Source organism: Somniosus microcephalus, chromosome 3 (genome assembly GCF_052327205.1).
Source record: "Somniosus microcephalus isolate GS21.2 chromosome 3, FLI_Smic_1.0, whole genome shotgun sequence".
Lineage (NCBI taxonomy): Eukaryota > Metazoa > Chordata > Chondrichthyes > Squaliformes > Somniosidae > Somniosus > Somniosus microcephalus.
The window spans coordinates 95,149,267-95,165,421 of NC_140989.1; the positions used below are offsets into that span (position 1 = coordinate 95,149,267).

Below are 16,155 nucleotides of genomic sequence, written 5' to 3' on the forward strand. Positions count from 1 at the left end.
TTCAAGATGACGTCAGTTATTCCAGTCCCCAAAAAAACAAAAGTAACCTGTTTAAATGACTATCGCGCCATAGCACTCACTTCTGTCATCATGAAGTGCTTTGAGAGGCTGGTCAAAACCCACATCAACTCCTTACTACCTGACACACTGGACCCACTCCAATTTGCCTACCGCCCAAACAGATCTAGGGATGATGCCATCGCCACTGTACTGCACACTGCCTTATCACACCTGGGTAAGAGGAACACCTATGTGAGAATGTTGTTCATTGATTATAGTTCAGCATTCAATACCATTATCCCCTCCAAGCTTGTCAACAAGCTCAGTCAGCTAGGACTTAACACCTCCCTATGCAACTGGATCCTGGACTGTTATGTTCATAAATAAATAGGCGTTTTCATTATGAACAGCTAGCTTGAGCTAGTCATTTATTCAGCCATGTGGACTAGTGTACAGGCATCCATCTTGACTACTGCCTTGTGGGTCGCCCACTACCAAACATACAGCTCTCTCTAGTGTACCATTCTAGAATGACATGTTACTGATCATTACATGGACTTCTTGACGGGCAGACCCCAGGTGGTGAAAATAGGCAGTAACACTTCCTCCACACTGATCCTGAACACGGGAGCTCCCCAGGGTTGTGTGCTCAGCCCCCTTCTGTACTCCCTGTTTACGCACGATTGCGTGGCCACGCACAACTCCAACTCCATCATCAAGTTTGCTGATGACACTACCGTTGTAGGCCTGATCACAGATGGCGACGAGACAGGCTACAGGGAGGAGGTAAGAGCCCTAGCAGAATGGTGCAAGTACAACAACCTCTCCCTCAACATCAGCAAAACAAAGGAGATGATCGTGGATTACAGGAAGCGGCAGGGGGAGGGACACACCCCAATCTACATCGAAGGGGCTGAGGTGGAGAGGGTCAGCAGCTTCAAATTCCTGGGTGTATTCATTACGGAGGACTTAACGTGGTCCCATCACATCGACGTCGTAACCAAGAAGGTATGCCAACGCCTGTTCTTCCTCAGGAGATTGAAGAAATTTGGAATGGCCCCCCAGATTCTCACCAACTTCTACCGGTGCACCATTGAGAGTATCCTGTCCGGCTGCATCACTGCAGCCGGACAGGATACTCTCAATGGTGCACCGGTAGAATGGCAACTGCACCGTGGTATGGCAACTGCACCGCCACAGACCGCAAGGCTCTACAGATGGTGATGAAAGCTGCACAACATACTATAGGAATTAAACTACCCACTGTGCAGGATATCTACCCCGAGAGGTGCCGGGGGAAGGCCCTGAGAATCGTTAAAGACGCGAGCCACCCCAGCCACAACCTCTTCGCCCTGCTCCCGTCCGGTCAGAGATACTGAAGCATACGGTCTCGTACCAGCAGGTTTTGAAACAGCTTCTATCCCCAGGCCATAAGACTCATGAACGAACAATTTATTATTATTTATTACTGTTGTTTTATTATTATTACTGTATTTCTATTAGTATTTTTATCATTGCTATGCCATATTTATCCCAATGTTGGGAGGACTCGTAAAAATCAACATTTCATTGTGCAGTACACACGTCTGCTGCATATATGACAAATAAAATTGAATTGAATTGAATTGCTGCAGCCCAAGGGGGACTGCAACTGGAGCCCCCAGGACTGGGAGCAAGTGGTGTTCTCAGAGGCCTTCCTTTAAGAGCCAAAACCTTGCAAACGTCCAGCAGCACTCCCTGCATACTTTTTAAATGTCTTACACCAAGCCACTACTTAAATAAACTGTACAGGAACCAGTACAAAAAAAAGAAGCATGCTGATTGACGTTACGATCTGCCATTCTTCTGGCAAATGCAGGCAATGGCCGTGCTATGACTTGCCCAAAATAGTGGTTGCCGCGGCCCATGCCGGAAGTGGGTGGAAGCGAGTCGGCCGCCATTTCTTTGCCGAAACCAGCCTCAACAGCGAGTGTTAAGGTGACAGATTTCTTGGCCAGCATGTTTGAAATTAAGGATTTTTTTTTTAACTTCTTTAAAATTAATTTTGAGCATTAAGATTTTCTCACCTTCTATTGATTTTGCATTGTACTAATGGCATATCCCTAAAGTAGTATTAGATTAGGTAGTCTTTCACATACAGATACAATTATTGTCGTAACTCGCGGGGGGTGGGGTTGAAGACATGTAAGGCACTGTCATTTTAAGGGATGTGCACTCTGAGCTCTCAAGTGATCCCTCTAGCTGCCATGCCATTACTTCCTTGCCTTGGGGAGACAACACTTGGACCCCAAAATTAACACTGAGACGGAACAAAAACAAAAGAGTAACTCCAAGTCACACCAGGTCAGAAAGATAAATGGGTGAATGAGCCTAATATACAGAGGTTGAACTTTTTTCAAAGCATAAAGGCAGCCATACCCAAGGTAAGTCATTCTAGTGGGGTGCCACAAGGATCAGTGCTTGGGCCTCAGCTTTTTACAACCTATATTAATGACTTAGATGAAGGGACTGAGTGCAATGTATCCAAGTTTGCTGACGATACAAAGCTAGGTGGAAAAGTAAGCTGTGAGGACGACACAAAGAGCCTGCAATGGGATATAGACAGGTTAAATGAGTAGGAAATAAGGTGGCAGATGAAGATGTGGGGAAATGTGAGGTTATTCACTTTGGGAGGAAGAATAGATAAACAGAATGGCCTAAAAATTCGGCTGCTTGGTGCTAACACGGCGCGAAGCAACTAGCGCAAGTTCAGCGGGAGGTTAGCGGCGGTGGTAACCGTTAGCACCCCGAGGCATGGCGTTGCGGCACAGTGCGCCGCGATATTCACTCGCAGCGCCCTGCCTCCCTCTTGGGGCGCTACTGGTGAATTTCGGCCACAGGGGTGCTAATTTTTTAGCACCCTGGCGAAGTTAGCGCCATAAAGGGGGCGCGACCCAATTTCTCCCCCAATATATTTTAAATGGTGAGAAACTATTAAATGTTGGTATTCAGAGAGATTTAGGGGTCCTCGTATAGGAAACGCCAAAAATTAGCATGCAGGTACAGCAAGCAAATAGGAAAGCAAATGGCATGTTGGCCTTTATTGCAAGGGGGTTGGAGTACAAGAATAAGGAAGTCTTACTACAATTGTGCAGGGCTTTGGCAAGACCATACCTGGAGTACTGTGCACAGTTTTGGTCTCCTTATCTGAGGAAGGACATACTTGCCTTAGAAGCAGTGCAACGAAGGTTCACTAGACTGATCCCTGGGATGAGAGGGCTGTCCTAGGAGGAGAGATTGAGTAGATTGGGGCTATACTCACGGGAGTTTAGAAGAATGAGAGATGATCTCATTGAAACATATAAGATTCTGAGTGGGATTGACAGGGTTGATGCGGAGAGGTTGTTTCCCCTGGCTGGAGATGGGATTCAGAGGCCATGCATCACCAGGCCAGATTGGAGCACAGCCATGCCAAAGTGCTCATCTTCCTGAATTGACAAGTCAATATAGCAATTCCAATGTCCTATAACAATCATATGCATTCTGCCCTCCACCCTCCCCACCCCCACCAAATTTCCTAGTCCTCACTTCTGAATGATAGGGTACAGATCCAGAACAGCAGGCAGCACTCCCTTAACTCAGCAGAGTGACTATGTTTCATGTGTGAGCATTTGCAGCCTCTACAAGTATTTTTTGGGGGGCAGGGGGTGGGAACCAGGGGACGAGGAAGAGGAGGGCATCATGGTTAGAAAGTTAATGTCCTCATCAAACATCCACACACAAGCACTTTATAGCTAATTCTCAAGTTATTATAAAAATATTGTTCTGTATTTTTGGAACATACCTCTTGAATGTGAATTGCAACAGCAGCTTTTGTATCAAAATCAAGATTTTTGATCCTCTCGATAAATTCTTCTTTTCTTTCACACTGGAATAAAACAAAGTAGTTATGACCATTAAATTCATCTTCCTTGAAGAGACAAGAAGTGACCAAAAAAATTGAGAAATCAGTCTTTACGAGATTTGGAGCAACGGATTCACCCTAAGACAAGGATGTCAAAAGTGGCCTCATTCATGTTCTGGGTACATTGGAAATAAAACATCCAAAGCTCTGGCAGATTGACTGAGCCCAAGTTCAGGTTGAGACTCAGGATCATTCCCCTCATCCTCAGTCATAATCTAATGTCCACTTGCTTTATGGAGGTGGGGATGACTACAGGAAGAGCTTCTTGGCCTCAACAGAGAGGTTTTTAGAGGAGTCAAGACTGCAGACATTAAAGCAGTAAGTTGACAAACAAAGGAACTGCTAGAGTCAGACCCAGTTCTCATGAGCGCTTGCCACTTGAGCAAAGATGCCATTTGTGCGCCTTTTCTCTCTCTCCCTCTGCAGGTATAGAATCTCTGGGTAACTGAACATTCCATAAGAACTCCAAAGCATAGCAAGAGAATGCTAGGAAAAGACCAGTAAAACAGAGGCAAGGATCATTACTCCAAAACTGCAGAGGTCGTCCTCCAACTGAAACACTTGAAAAGGTCTTGCACCTTGGTAGATAAAAACATCCAGCTGGTGCCGAATGAGAACTCTTTCATCCTCTTATGTGGACCCTCGTCACTTGACACTTCCGGATGGACTCCGGTGGATCGACAAAGGAACCCTGGCAATCCTTCCCGATCAGCAGAGGTGGTGCATTACTTGCAGCACAAGACTTGATAGTGGCTGAAAGCAAACTAGCTCGCTGACCAGCACCAACAACTTACATTTATATAATGCTTTTAACATAGGAACTATCCAAAGGCCCTTTATAAAGGAGAAACAGGCAGCAAGCAGTAGTAGAAGAGTTGAGAGAAATAACCGAAAGCATGGTAGAAATAATTAGTTAAGGAGGCTTTTAAAGGCAGAGAGAAAAGTAGTAACGGTTTAGGAAGAGAGATGGGCTGAGATGACGGAGGTCTCTGCCATCGAAAGTAGAGCGAATGGAGAGGGCATGCACAGCAAGCTGGTGTTGAAGGGCCAAAAGAATAGACTGGAGGAGCTTCCACAGGTAGGGTGGGGTTATAGGCTATTGAGGGACTTGTAATTGAGAACAATAATTTTGAATTTGATGCATTATGGACCAGGAAGTCAATGAAAGTAGGCGAGGACAGGGGTGATGACAAGTGGGATATAGTGCTGGACAGGATGCCAGTGGCAGTTTTGGATGAGTTTGTGTAGCATGGAGCTTGGAAGGAGAACATTGGAGAAGTTGAGCCTGGAAGTAATGAAAGCACAAAAAAAGGTTTCAGCGTTAGTGGGAAAGAGATAAGAGCAGAAATGGTAGCATTGCAAAGATGAAAGCAACTGGTCTTGGTGATGGATAAGATATGAAGTTTGAAGCTCAGAGCATCAAGGATTTGCACCATCGTGTTCAGTTTCAGCAAGCAGCTGGGGAAGAGGTTGTAGTTAGGGGAAAAGGTACAGAGTTTTTTGCAGCAGCTGAAGATGGCATGCTTTGGTCTTCCCAATGTTCAGCTGTAGGTGATCCTGGCTCATCCACATCTTAATGTCGGCAAGGATTTTGACAACACAGAAGTGATCGAGAAATCAAGGGTGGTGGCGGAGATATAGAGCTGGGTTTTGTCAGCATATAGACAGTCAGTGATGGTGGTCCTAAGCACACATTGGTGCTTACATCAAACTTGATATGTGTTGGACTGGCATATTAGGCAGCACTCTGTTCATTCATTTAGTATCAAGTCAGTGATGATGCTTTGCTGTTAGTACATCGTGTCCAGTAAAAATGTAAGAAGATATTCTGAAATTACTGGAGATGGCTCCAGTGAAACACAGTAAAAAAAAATCTCAACAGTACATTTTAAAAAGTAATCCAAGTGTGACGTCACCAGGAAGCAGGTAAGTGATTGGTTGGTGAGTATTTCTTTCTCCTTTTCATTACAAGCTTAAATTCTGCGGTTTATATTTTCTTGGGTCTCTGTGGTGTAGTGGGGACAGTTGGTAAATAAGCGCCCTAGAGTATATCTTTAACTGGTGGTATTGAATGAATTTAAATTAATTAAAGGGGTAAGTCATGCCAGGAGAGCCCAGCCCCGTGTTATGCTCCTCTTGCTCTATGTGGGAATTCAGGGACGTTGCCAGTGTCCCTGACGACCACGTGTGCCAGAAATGCATCCAGCTGCAGCAACTAACAGGCCGTATTGAGGCACTGGAGCTGCGGATGGATGGGTTGTGGAGCATTCACGATGCTGAGAGGGTCATGGATTACACGTTTGATGAGTTGGTCACGCCGCAGGGTAGGGCTGCACAGGCAGAAGGGAAATGGGTGACCACCAGGTGGAGCAATAGAAGCAGGCAGGTAGTGCAGGGGACCCCTGTGGCCATCCCTCTTTCAAACAGGTATACCAACTTGGATACTGTTGAGGGGGATGACTCACCAGGGGAAGGCAGCAGCAGCCAACTTCCTGGCACCAGGGGTGCTTCTGCTGCTCAGGAAGGGAGAAAAAAGAGTGGGAGAGCAATAGTGGTAGGGGATTCTATCATAAGGGGAACAGATAGGCGTTTCTGTGGCCGTAGGCGTGAATCCAGGATGGTTTGTTGCCTCCCTGGTGCCAGGGTCAAGGATGTCACTGAACGGCTGCAGGGCATTCTGAAGGGGGAGGGTGAACAGGGAGAGGTCGTGGTTCACATTGGGACCAACGACATAGGTAGGAAGAGGGATGAGGTCCTGCAGCAAGAATTTAGGGAGCTAGGTAGCAGATTAAAGAGTAGGACATCAAAGGTTGTAATCTCTGGATTACTCCCGGTGCCACATGCTAGTGAGTATAGGAATAGGAGGACAGAGCAGATGAATGCGTGGCTAAAGAGTTGGTGCAGGAGGGAGGGCTTTAGTTTCCTGGATCACTGGGTCTGCTTCTGGGGAAGGTGGGACTTGTACAAGTCAGACGGGTTGCACCTGAACCAGAGCGGGACAAATATCCTTGCGGGGAGGTTTGCTAGCACTGTTCGGGGGGGTATAAACTAAAATGGCAGGGGGTTGGGAACCTGAGCAGGGAGACAGAGGAAAGGAAAACAGGGATAAAAGCAAAAGATAGGAAGCAGAAAAACAAAAGTGGCAGTCAGAGAAATCAATGGTTTAAATCAAACGTGGCCAGGCTTTGTGTCTTAATGCGAGGAGCATTTGTAATAAGGTGGATGAATTGGCTGCGCAAATAGAGGTAAACGAATATGATTTGGTTGGGATTACGGAAACGTGGCTCAAGGATGGCCAAGACTGGGAACTCAACATCCAGGGGTATTCGATATTCAGGAAAGATAGGCAAAAAGGAAAGGGAGATGGGGTAGCATTACTGGTTAAAGAAGGGATTAATACAATTGTAATGAAGGATATTAGCTCTGATGATGTGGAATCTGTATGGGTAGAACTGAGAAATACCAAGGGGCAGAAAACATTAGTGGGAGTGGTATATAGACCTCCAAACAGTAAGGCGGAGGTTGGGGATGGCATTAAAAGGGAAATTAAAGAAGCGTGCAATAAGGGCACAGCAGTCATCATGGGTGACTTTAATCTACATATAGATTGGGCCAACCAAATTAGTAACAATACTGTGGAGGAAGAATTCCTGGAGTGTTTACAGGATGGTTTCCTGGACCAATATGTCGAGGAACCAACCAGAGATCAGGCCATCTTAGACTGGGTATTATGTAACGAGAAAGGATTAATTAGCAATCTTGTTGTACGAGGCCCCTTGGGTCGGAGCGATCATAATATGATCGAATTCTTCATTAAGATGGAGAATGAAGTAGTTGACTCAGAGACAAGGGTCCTCAATTTAAATAAAGGAAACTACGATGGTCTGAGGAGCGAGTTGGGTAGGATTGATTGGGGAATGGCACTCAAAGGGTTGATGGTGGATAGGCAATGGCAAACATTCAAAGACCGAATGGATGAGCTACAGAAATTGTTCATCCCAGTTTGGCATAAAAATAAAACAAAAAAGGTGACTCAACTGTGGCTAACAAGGGAAATTAGGGATAGCATAAGATCCAAGGAGAGGACATATAAATTGGCCAGAAAAAGCAATAATCTGAAAGAAATCAGTATTTGTAGGGAAATGGTGTTAGGAAAATTGATGGGACTGAAGGCCAATAAATCCCCAGGGCCTGATGGTCTACATCCCAGGGTACTTAAGGAAGTGGCCCTAGAGAGAGTAGATGCATTGCTGGTCATCTTCCAGAACTCGATAAGACTCTGGAACGGTACCCATGGATTGGAGGGTAGCTAATGTTACCCCACTATTCAAAAAAGGTGGTAGAGAAAAAGCAGGGAATTATAGACCGGTAAGCCTGACATCGGTAGTGGGGAAAATGCTAGAGTCTATTATAAAAGATGTAATAGCAGAGCACTTGGAAAGCAGTGACAGGATCGGACAAAGTCAACATGGATTTACAGAAGGTAAATCGTGCTTGACTAATCTACTGGAATTTTTTGAGGATGTGACTGGTAAAATAGATAAGGGAGAACCAGTGGATGTGGTGTATTTGGACTTTCAGAAGGCTTTCGATAAGGTCCCACATAAGAGATTAGCGTGCAAAATTAAGGCACGTGGGATTGGGGGCAAGGTATTGACTTGGATTGAGAACTGGTTGGCGGACAGAAAGCAAAGAGTTGGAATAAACGGGTCGTTTTCCGAGTGGCAGGCAGTGACTAGTGGGGTACCGCAAGGATCGGTCCTAGGACCCCAGCTGTTCACAATATATATTAATGATCTGGACGAGGGAATTGGATGTAATATCTCCAAATTTGCAGACGACACAAAGCTGGGTGGGAGGGTAAGCTGTGAGGAGGATGTCGTGAAACTCCAGTACGATTTGGACAGGTTGGGTGATTGGGCAGAAACATGGCAAATGCACTATAATGTGGATAAATGTGAGGTTATCCACTTTGGTGGCAAAAACAGGAAGGCAGATTATTTGAATGGCAATAGATTGGGAGAAGGGGAAGTGCAAAGAGACCTGGGTGTTATTGTGCACCAGTCGCTGAAGGTAAGCATGCAGGTGCAGCAGGCAGTTAAGAAGGCAAATGGTATGTTGGCCTTCGTAGCAAGAGGGTTCGAGTACAGGAACAAGGATGTCTTGCTACAGTTGTACAGGGCCTTGGTGAGACCGCACGTTGAGTATTGTGTGCAGTTTTGGTCACCTTACCTGAGGAAGGACGTTCTTGCCATGGAGGGAGTGCAGCGAAGATTCACCAGGCTGATACCTGGGATGGCAGGAATGACGTATGAGGAGAGATTGTGTCGATTGGGCTTATACTCACTGGCGTTTAGAAGATTGAGAGGGGATCTCATTGAAACCTATAAAATTCTGTCAGGTCTGGACAGACTAGATGCAGGAAGAATGTTTCGGATGGCCGGGGAGTCCAGAACCAGGGGTCATAGTCTAAGGATAAGGGGTAAGCCATTTAGGACTGAAATGAGGAGGAATTTCTTCACCCAGAGAGTGGTGAACCTGTGAAATTCTCTGCCACAGAGGGCGGTGGAGGCCAGTTCATTAAATATATTCAAGAAAGAGTTGGATATATTTCTTGAGGCTAAAGGGATGAAGGGATACGGGGAGAAGGCAGGGACAGGGTACTGAATTTGAATGATCAGCCATGATCTCATTGAATGGCGGAGCAGGCTCGAAGGGCCGAATGGCCTACTCCTGCTCCTATCTTCTATGTTTCTATGCCAAATTTGCTGGAGAGGCAGCGGTCATGACCATCCACCATGATGAATGTCCACTGTGCAGTTTCTGAAGTTGCGAAAGTGGAAAAGACAAAAATAATTTGTTTATGTCATTACCAACGGAAAGGTTGGCAGGATGATTGAAACAAAAAGGTAAAAACTGAGTTTATCATCAGGTGTGGCTCGCCTTGAATATTGTGATAGAGCAGAAAAAGTCGTGCCAGGGATGATCTGATACCACATCAATATATCCTAAAAGGGCATTGCCGTTTTCAAACTTTCCATGTCAGAACAGCACCAGGAACAGGCTTCACTACAGCACTATTGGAGAATGCCAAGAACAAAGGATATTAACTTTTAAACAAATTTAAAAAGAAACTGAAAAGCAAAAGTATGTTTTTAAAAAAACAGAACATAAACATCACCGACCTGAACGGCACAGCCTAGTAGAAGTAGCAGAAGCTTCTTCATCTCTTCAATACCATGTTCTGAAATAAATCAACCATCACTGTAAACCACTAGTATTAAACTTTATGGGGTGGGTTCAAATAATTGTCTACAAACAGGATACATTTTTGCTTGAAAAATCTGCAATTCTGTTAATTGTTAATAGTACAAATGTCTTGAAGGAAGCATAATCAAACATTACACATTAATCTGCAGCCAGATCTCTATAAATGTGCAGTGATTACATCACAGTCATCAAAGCTTTAGTGAGAATATCACAAATCAACTGGATGGATTAGGATAGCCATCACTTGACCCATGACATTCAATCGCAAGAGGAAAAAAATGAAACAAAAAAATTCCCATCTTGGCAAAATGCATTTTGAAAAACAGCACATATATATGTGGTGATATTCAGATTACAGTTATAAAACAGATAATTTCACTTTTGTGACCTGGGGTATTATTCTTAACCTTTCCAGCAGACTATGATCTTCCAGTCAATCCCTGGTATTTATTGTTCTCCATATAATGTGTTGCAGGTATATCTGCTTTTTCTGAATGGGAATGTTCCAAATCATTTCGCATCAGGAATGGATTCTCTGTCAAAGCCAAGCCGTTATCTTCTGATTAACAGACTGTTAACCTAAGTGGTTAACGTTTGTTGCAGGGTTTTAAATAATTTTGTCTCCAGTTTAAATTTAAGATGCTCAAACAAACCTGAAATAACAGTAGAAAGGCTCACCACACCATTTCAGTTTAATGTTTTTACTGTGATCTGATCACTGTTCCTCCCCCAATAGCATATGCAAGGGAAAAAATGATGCAATATGAATACAAGTGACTTAATTTACATCCATGAAGACACAATGCAATTCTAATATATGCAAACTGGACTGAGTGCACACTACTTCTCAGCAGTTATCTGGGTATCAATGTAAACAGTCCATCTTGAGATAAGATAAACTATACATATCATTAGCAAATTTAGCATTCTGCAGTGGTACAATACCATAGCACTATTACAGAGAGAGTGTTTCCACTTGTGGGGAAGAGCATAATTAGAGGCCATCAATATAAGATAGCCACTAAGAAATCAAATAGGGAATTCATAAGAAACTTCTTTACCCAGAGGGTAGTGAGAATGTGGAACTCGCTACCACAGGGAGTAGTTGAGGCAAATAGCATAGATGCATTTAAGGGGAGGCTAGATAAGCATAGGAGGGAGAAGGGAATAGAGGATTATGCTGATAAGAGTTAGATGAGGAAAGCTGGGAGGAGGCTCAAATGGAGCATAAACGCCGGCATGGTCTGGTTGGGCTGAATGGCCAGTTTCTGTGCCGTATATCCTATGTAATCCGATTACAGTTGCAGATAAAATCCCAATTGTCACTCTTGGGTTCAACAGATTTCAAAACCACATAGACAAAAATATTTGATGATGATGGCCTGCACCAAGGTTTCTCAACCTTTTTGCCCCTGAGACCTCCCCCCCACACCGCATTATAAAAATTTCACAGACCCCCATAACACAAGTATTATTTCTGTATAAAAACTGTGGTTTGGGCAGTGGGGGGAGAGGGAGACAGTTTGTCTCAGAGTCTTTGAGAGGGTTAGTTCAGAGTTCCAGTCACACATTCAGTTACTGGGAACGGAAGGTTCTGGAAACGCTGTGGGTCCAGCACCTCCAGACAGGCCAAGGAACAGCTGCACCGCCGAGCAGAGCCTCCCAGTAACAGTTTTAGGGATTACCAAACCGGGGCCTAAGGCCGGACTCGGTTACCAACGTCCAGCTCAATGAAGCCAGTCAGCTGCCCCAGGGCAGCCAGGGAGCCTTGCACCCGAGCCAAGCCCACACTGTCCTTCCCCCCCCACCCACCCAGCCTGCATCTACCTGATGCCATTCCACAGGCCACTGGGCTGCTCTGTCCGACTGGAACCTCCCCTACGATTGGTCCCTCAACCCGACCAAGGGCCCGCCCCGAGAAACCGGCCATTCTCTGGCAGACCCCTTGAAATCTTCGCGGAACCCCGGTTGAGAACCGCTGGCCTACACCATGGCAAGTGTAACCAGCAAGTATTGAAGAGATGTAGTGAGCTAATGAGTCTCTTCACAATTAGGACTAGAACAGCATCTGGAGTTGTTGCTGATGAAAGAGAAATTGTCACACAATATTGTAAAGGGGAAACACCTTAATTATCAATGTCTCAATCATCGCTTGTTACTTTAGAACAATTGGTTAGAGGCAGCTTGGAAGCAGACCTTTTGTGTTGAACTACCTTCCATATGACATCATGAAGATCTGTTCACTAGCATCATGAATGAGGAATGCTACTTACACTGTCCCCATAAAAGATATGATACAGCTAAAATATTTTATAACAAGAGCAGCAAGGTCACAGTACATTTCACATATTGGTACCAATACATTTTAGGAAAATTGCATTTAAACAATGCCAATATGCTTTAATGTCATGTCAAAAGGCTTCTTGTGTGATGGCTCTAAATTCATCACCTTAAATTTCTCCCAAAGTGAGGTACCTCCAGTACTTCATTCTTTTGTTACACAGATTAAAATACCCTTGCCACAAAATCCAAGCTTAGAAGGGAAAAATCTCAAATCTAATTGTACAGCTGGATGTACTTCACAACTTAAGTGGACAAAGTATGAAGATTTCACAAGTCTATCATTATGCTTTACAAAAATCCTCCTGACAACATTGAAGGGGAAACTCCAAGTAAACAAGTGGAGCCAATATGACTTAACACATTTGTGATGATCATAGTTTTTGTGTGGTGTTCTACTTTTGGAAAGTAGCTTTATGCCAAGTTTTGTAAAGGGATTGGCTAAAAGAAGTACTTACCTGTTAAGGTACCAGTCAAATATCCAATGACTAAATGTGAACAAATCAAAAGCAGTGCAATTCCATCAGTAAGTACCAATGAGAAATGAGTTAGCCAACAGAAAACTGAGCTATCAAATGACTAATCCACCGCCTGCCGCTCCCGCCTCCCCCCCGCCCGCCCCAAAGCTACCAACCCCAAATTGACAATAGACAAAATTAACCAAATAGCTCAAAAGGTTTTATGAACTTAGGCCTAGAAATTCAGTATAGCCACGTTTGGGGCGCTATAGCATGGCGTTCGCTAACTTTTGCGCCCGGCGCAACTTAGCGCCACCTTCGCAGATATTCAGTTGCATCGCCCCAAGAGGTTGCTGCTACGCTAAAGCAGGCGATGCACGACTATCATTAGGTGCTAAGCCGGCGATCCGGGGCGCAAACACCGAAGGCGGGCGCAGCGCAGGTGCGGCGAGTTGCTCATTGAGGGCAGACAGTCAGGCGCCGGTCAGCACTTAAAGGGGGAGGGTGGAATTGCTTGGCTGCCACGCCCTGCACACTGCAGCCCTAAGGCAAGGCCTGAACACTGCTTCTGGAACAGCTCCACGCCCAGGAGAATGGAGAAGGCCAGGGAGAGAGCGCAGCGCTTCAGCGAGGGTGACCTGAGGCTGCTGGTTGGCGCAGTGGACCGCAGGTGCCATATCCTCTTCCCTGAGGGTGGCAGGAGGCCGCTGCCCACCAAATATCGGAAAGCATGGAGGGATGTGGCAAACAGGGTCACGTCCAACAGCGTGGTTGGCAGGACACCAACCCAGTGCCGGAAAAAATTCAACGACCTCACTCGGGTTGTCAGGGTGAGTACCCTTTCCAGTATCCTCCTCATCCCTGCATGTGCACCTCACTTTATGGCCAAACGGGTCTGAAAGCCCTAATGGCCAGCCCTCATCCAGCAGCTATGGAACTGTCATGAAAAGCACTTGCGCATTCAGGACTTTAGACACTGTCAGGGCTATTCGACCATGGGAGGCAGTGCGGGCAAGATCAGGGCTTCACACTGTCAGGGCTAATCGAACATGGGAGGCAGTGCGGGCAAGATCAGGGCTTGACACTGTACTTAGAGGCAGTCCTTTCTCTTGCAGGCCAAGCTGGCGCATAACAGAAGACAGCAGTGACAGACCAGGGGAGGCCGTCCTGACCTGAAACAGCTGAGCGACCTCGAGCAGCGAGTGGAGCGGATCATGGCAGGCCGGCTGAGTGGCCCCGTCGCCACTGGAGATGCTGACCCTGTTCTGGGCACCAATAGTAAGGTCATCACCTTTTTGACCTCTCCCTTTCCACTTGCGCCTCACACCAGCATCCTTTGCCACTATCGAACCAATGCAGTGCACAGCAGCACTCATGGCTCCCTCGCTGCCGCCCTGTCCTCACTCTAAAGCAACTCTTGTGCCTCCCTGCTTTCAGATGGTGACTCGCCAGGTGAGGAGGCGGCCCCTCAAGCTGGCACTGTGTCCGAGTCAGACATAGAGGAGGAGGAAGAGGAAGCCAGCCCATCAGGGACACCCTCAGCCGAGGCAGCCCATGGCCATGATGGTGACACGTCTTCCCTGGAGGGGAGCAGGGGGGAAGGGTCGGAGGATAGTGAAGCTCCGGGGACCAGCGGGCTGCAGCAACGCGGGAGGGGTGGGGAAGCTCGGCGGCCTTCTCCCCGGAGGGTGAGTGCGGCCTCCAGTCCTGCTACGGTGAGCGCAGAGGAGGTGCGGCTCCTAGCGTAAATGGGCGCCCAGGCTGAGCGCAGGCACACTGAGCTCATGGCTGCAGTGGCAAGGATGCCTGACTCCATAGAGTCACTGGCAAGGAGTGTGCAGGAATTCGGAGCAGCACAGGCCAGGAGTCTGCTGGACGTCGCGGCAGCACAGGCCAGGAGTCTGCAACGATTCAGTGCAGCACAGGCCAGGAGTCTGCAGGACGTCACGGCAGCACAGGCTAGGAGTCAGCAGGGCTTCGCTGCTTCACAGGCGGCTTCTAGCCAAGTGCTCAGTCGTGCCGTGCATTCACTGGCTGCTGTCATGCAGACACAGACCAGGGCCACCCGGGCACTAACTGCTGCCACACTCGCTGGATCGGCCAGGCATCGCCGGGGCACTCGCCGTGCCACAGCAGCCCAGCAGTCTGTGCCTCAGCAGATTGCTGTGCATGCTGCAGTGCTGGCCTGTGCGCGTGCCAATGTATCAGCCGACCAGGGAGCGCCTGTGATCTGTCAGGTTGGCAGCATTCCTGCAGCCAACACTGTCACTCCTCCATTGCAGCTGCCACCAGCTGTTGGACAGACTGCTGCCGCCCAAGCAGAGTTGGAGCAGTCAGCAGCCGGCCCCTCCAGGCCCAGAGCTGGTCCAGGCCGACCCCCAAGGGCATCTGCCATCTCACCATCTGACCCTCAGCAGCCTTCCCCCAGCCTTGCTGCAGCCACTGGGGTCCCATTGAGGAGGAGCTGCAGGGCGGTTAGGGGCCAGTCACGGAAGCGAAACGGATCACCCTCGCAGGGGAAAAAGTAGAAGGTGTGGCCAAATGTTTTGTTTTATATATAAAAGGCTGAGGCTGGTGTATTTGTTTCATTTTTAAAGGCTGAGACTGGTATATTTGTTTACTTATAAAGGCCGAGACTGGTGTATTTGTTTCATATATAAAGGCCGAGACTGCTGTATTTGTTTCATATTTAAAGGCCGAGACTGGTATATTTGTTTTACTTGTAAAGGCCGAGACTGGTGTATTTGTGTTTTTGGGGGGGGGTTTCTCTCCATTAGTTTGTCATGTGGGAAGAGCACAGAGGTATCACAGTAAAAAAAATTCTTAAATCGCACTGTGCATGCTTTCTTTTGGAAGTCCTGGTTGCCCTGCTCGGCTGAGGGCTTGTGGAGCGGCTACATTCATCTTCTGCCATTGGCACAAGCCATTCCCTGAGAGGGGGCCTAGAACCGACTTGTAATAAGCCGCCGACGGGCGGCCCTTGCACTTTCTGCCTCCCTCCTGTGCTGGTCCTCCTCCTCCTCCTCCTCTGGTGGTCCTCCAATGTCTGCTGGCAGTGGCTGAGTCCTGCGGATAGCCAGGTTGTGCAGCATGCAGCACACGACAACGAAATGGGAGACTCGCTCAGGCGAGTACTGTAGGGCT

At 47.0% G+C, this 16,155-nt stretch overlaps 1 protein-coding gene across 18 annotated transcripts in view; it reads right to left on the bottom strand.

Annotated features, from left to right (window-relative positions):
• LOC147121217 (girdin-like) overlaps nt 1-16,155 on the bottom strand; it is a 456,789-nt gene that overhangs the window by 299,626 nt on the left and 141,008 nt on the right. For all 18 annotated transcript variants that reach the window (XR_015077512.1, XR_015077511.1, XR_015077513.1 and 15 more), the window contains 2 exons: nt 10,129-10,187; nt 3,824-3,907 (listed from right to left, as the gene is read on the bottom strand). Coding sequence is in view for 15 of the 18 variants with exons in the window: in XM_085981375.1 (XP_085837501.1) it covers nt 3,824-3,907; nt 10,129-10,187 (143 nt within the window). In the remaining 3 variants the exon portion in view is untranslated. The remainder of the gene's footprint in view (nt 1-3,823; nt 3,908-10,128; nt 10,188-16,155) is intronic.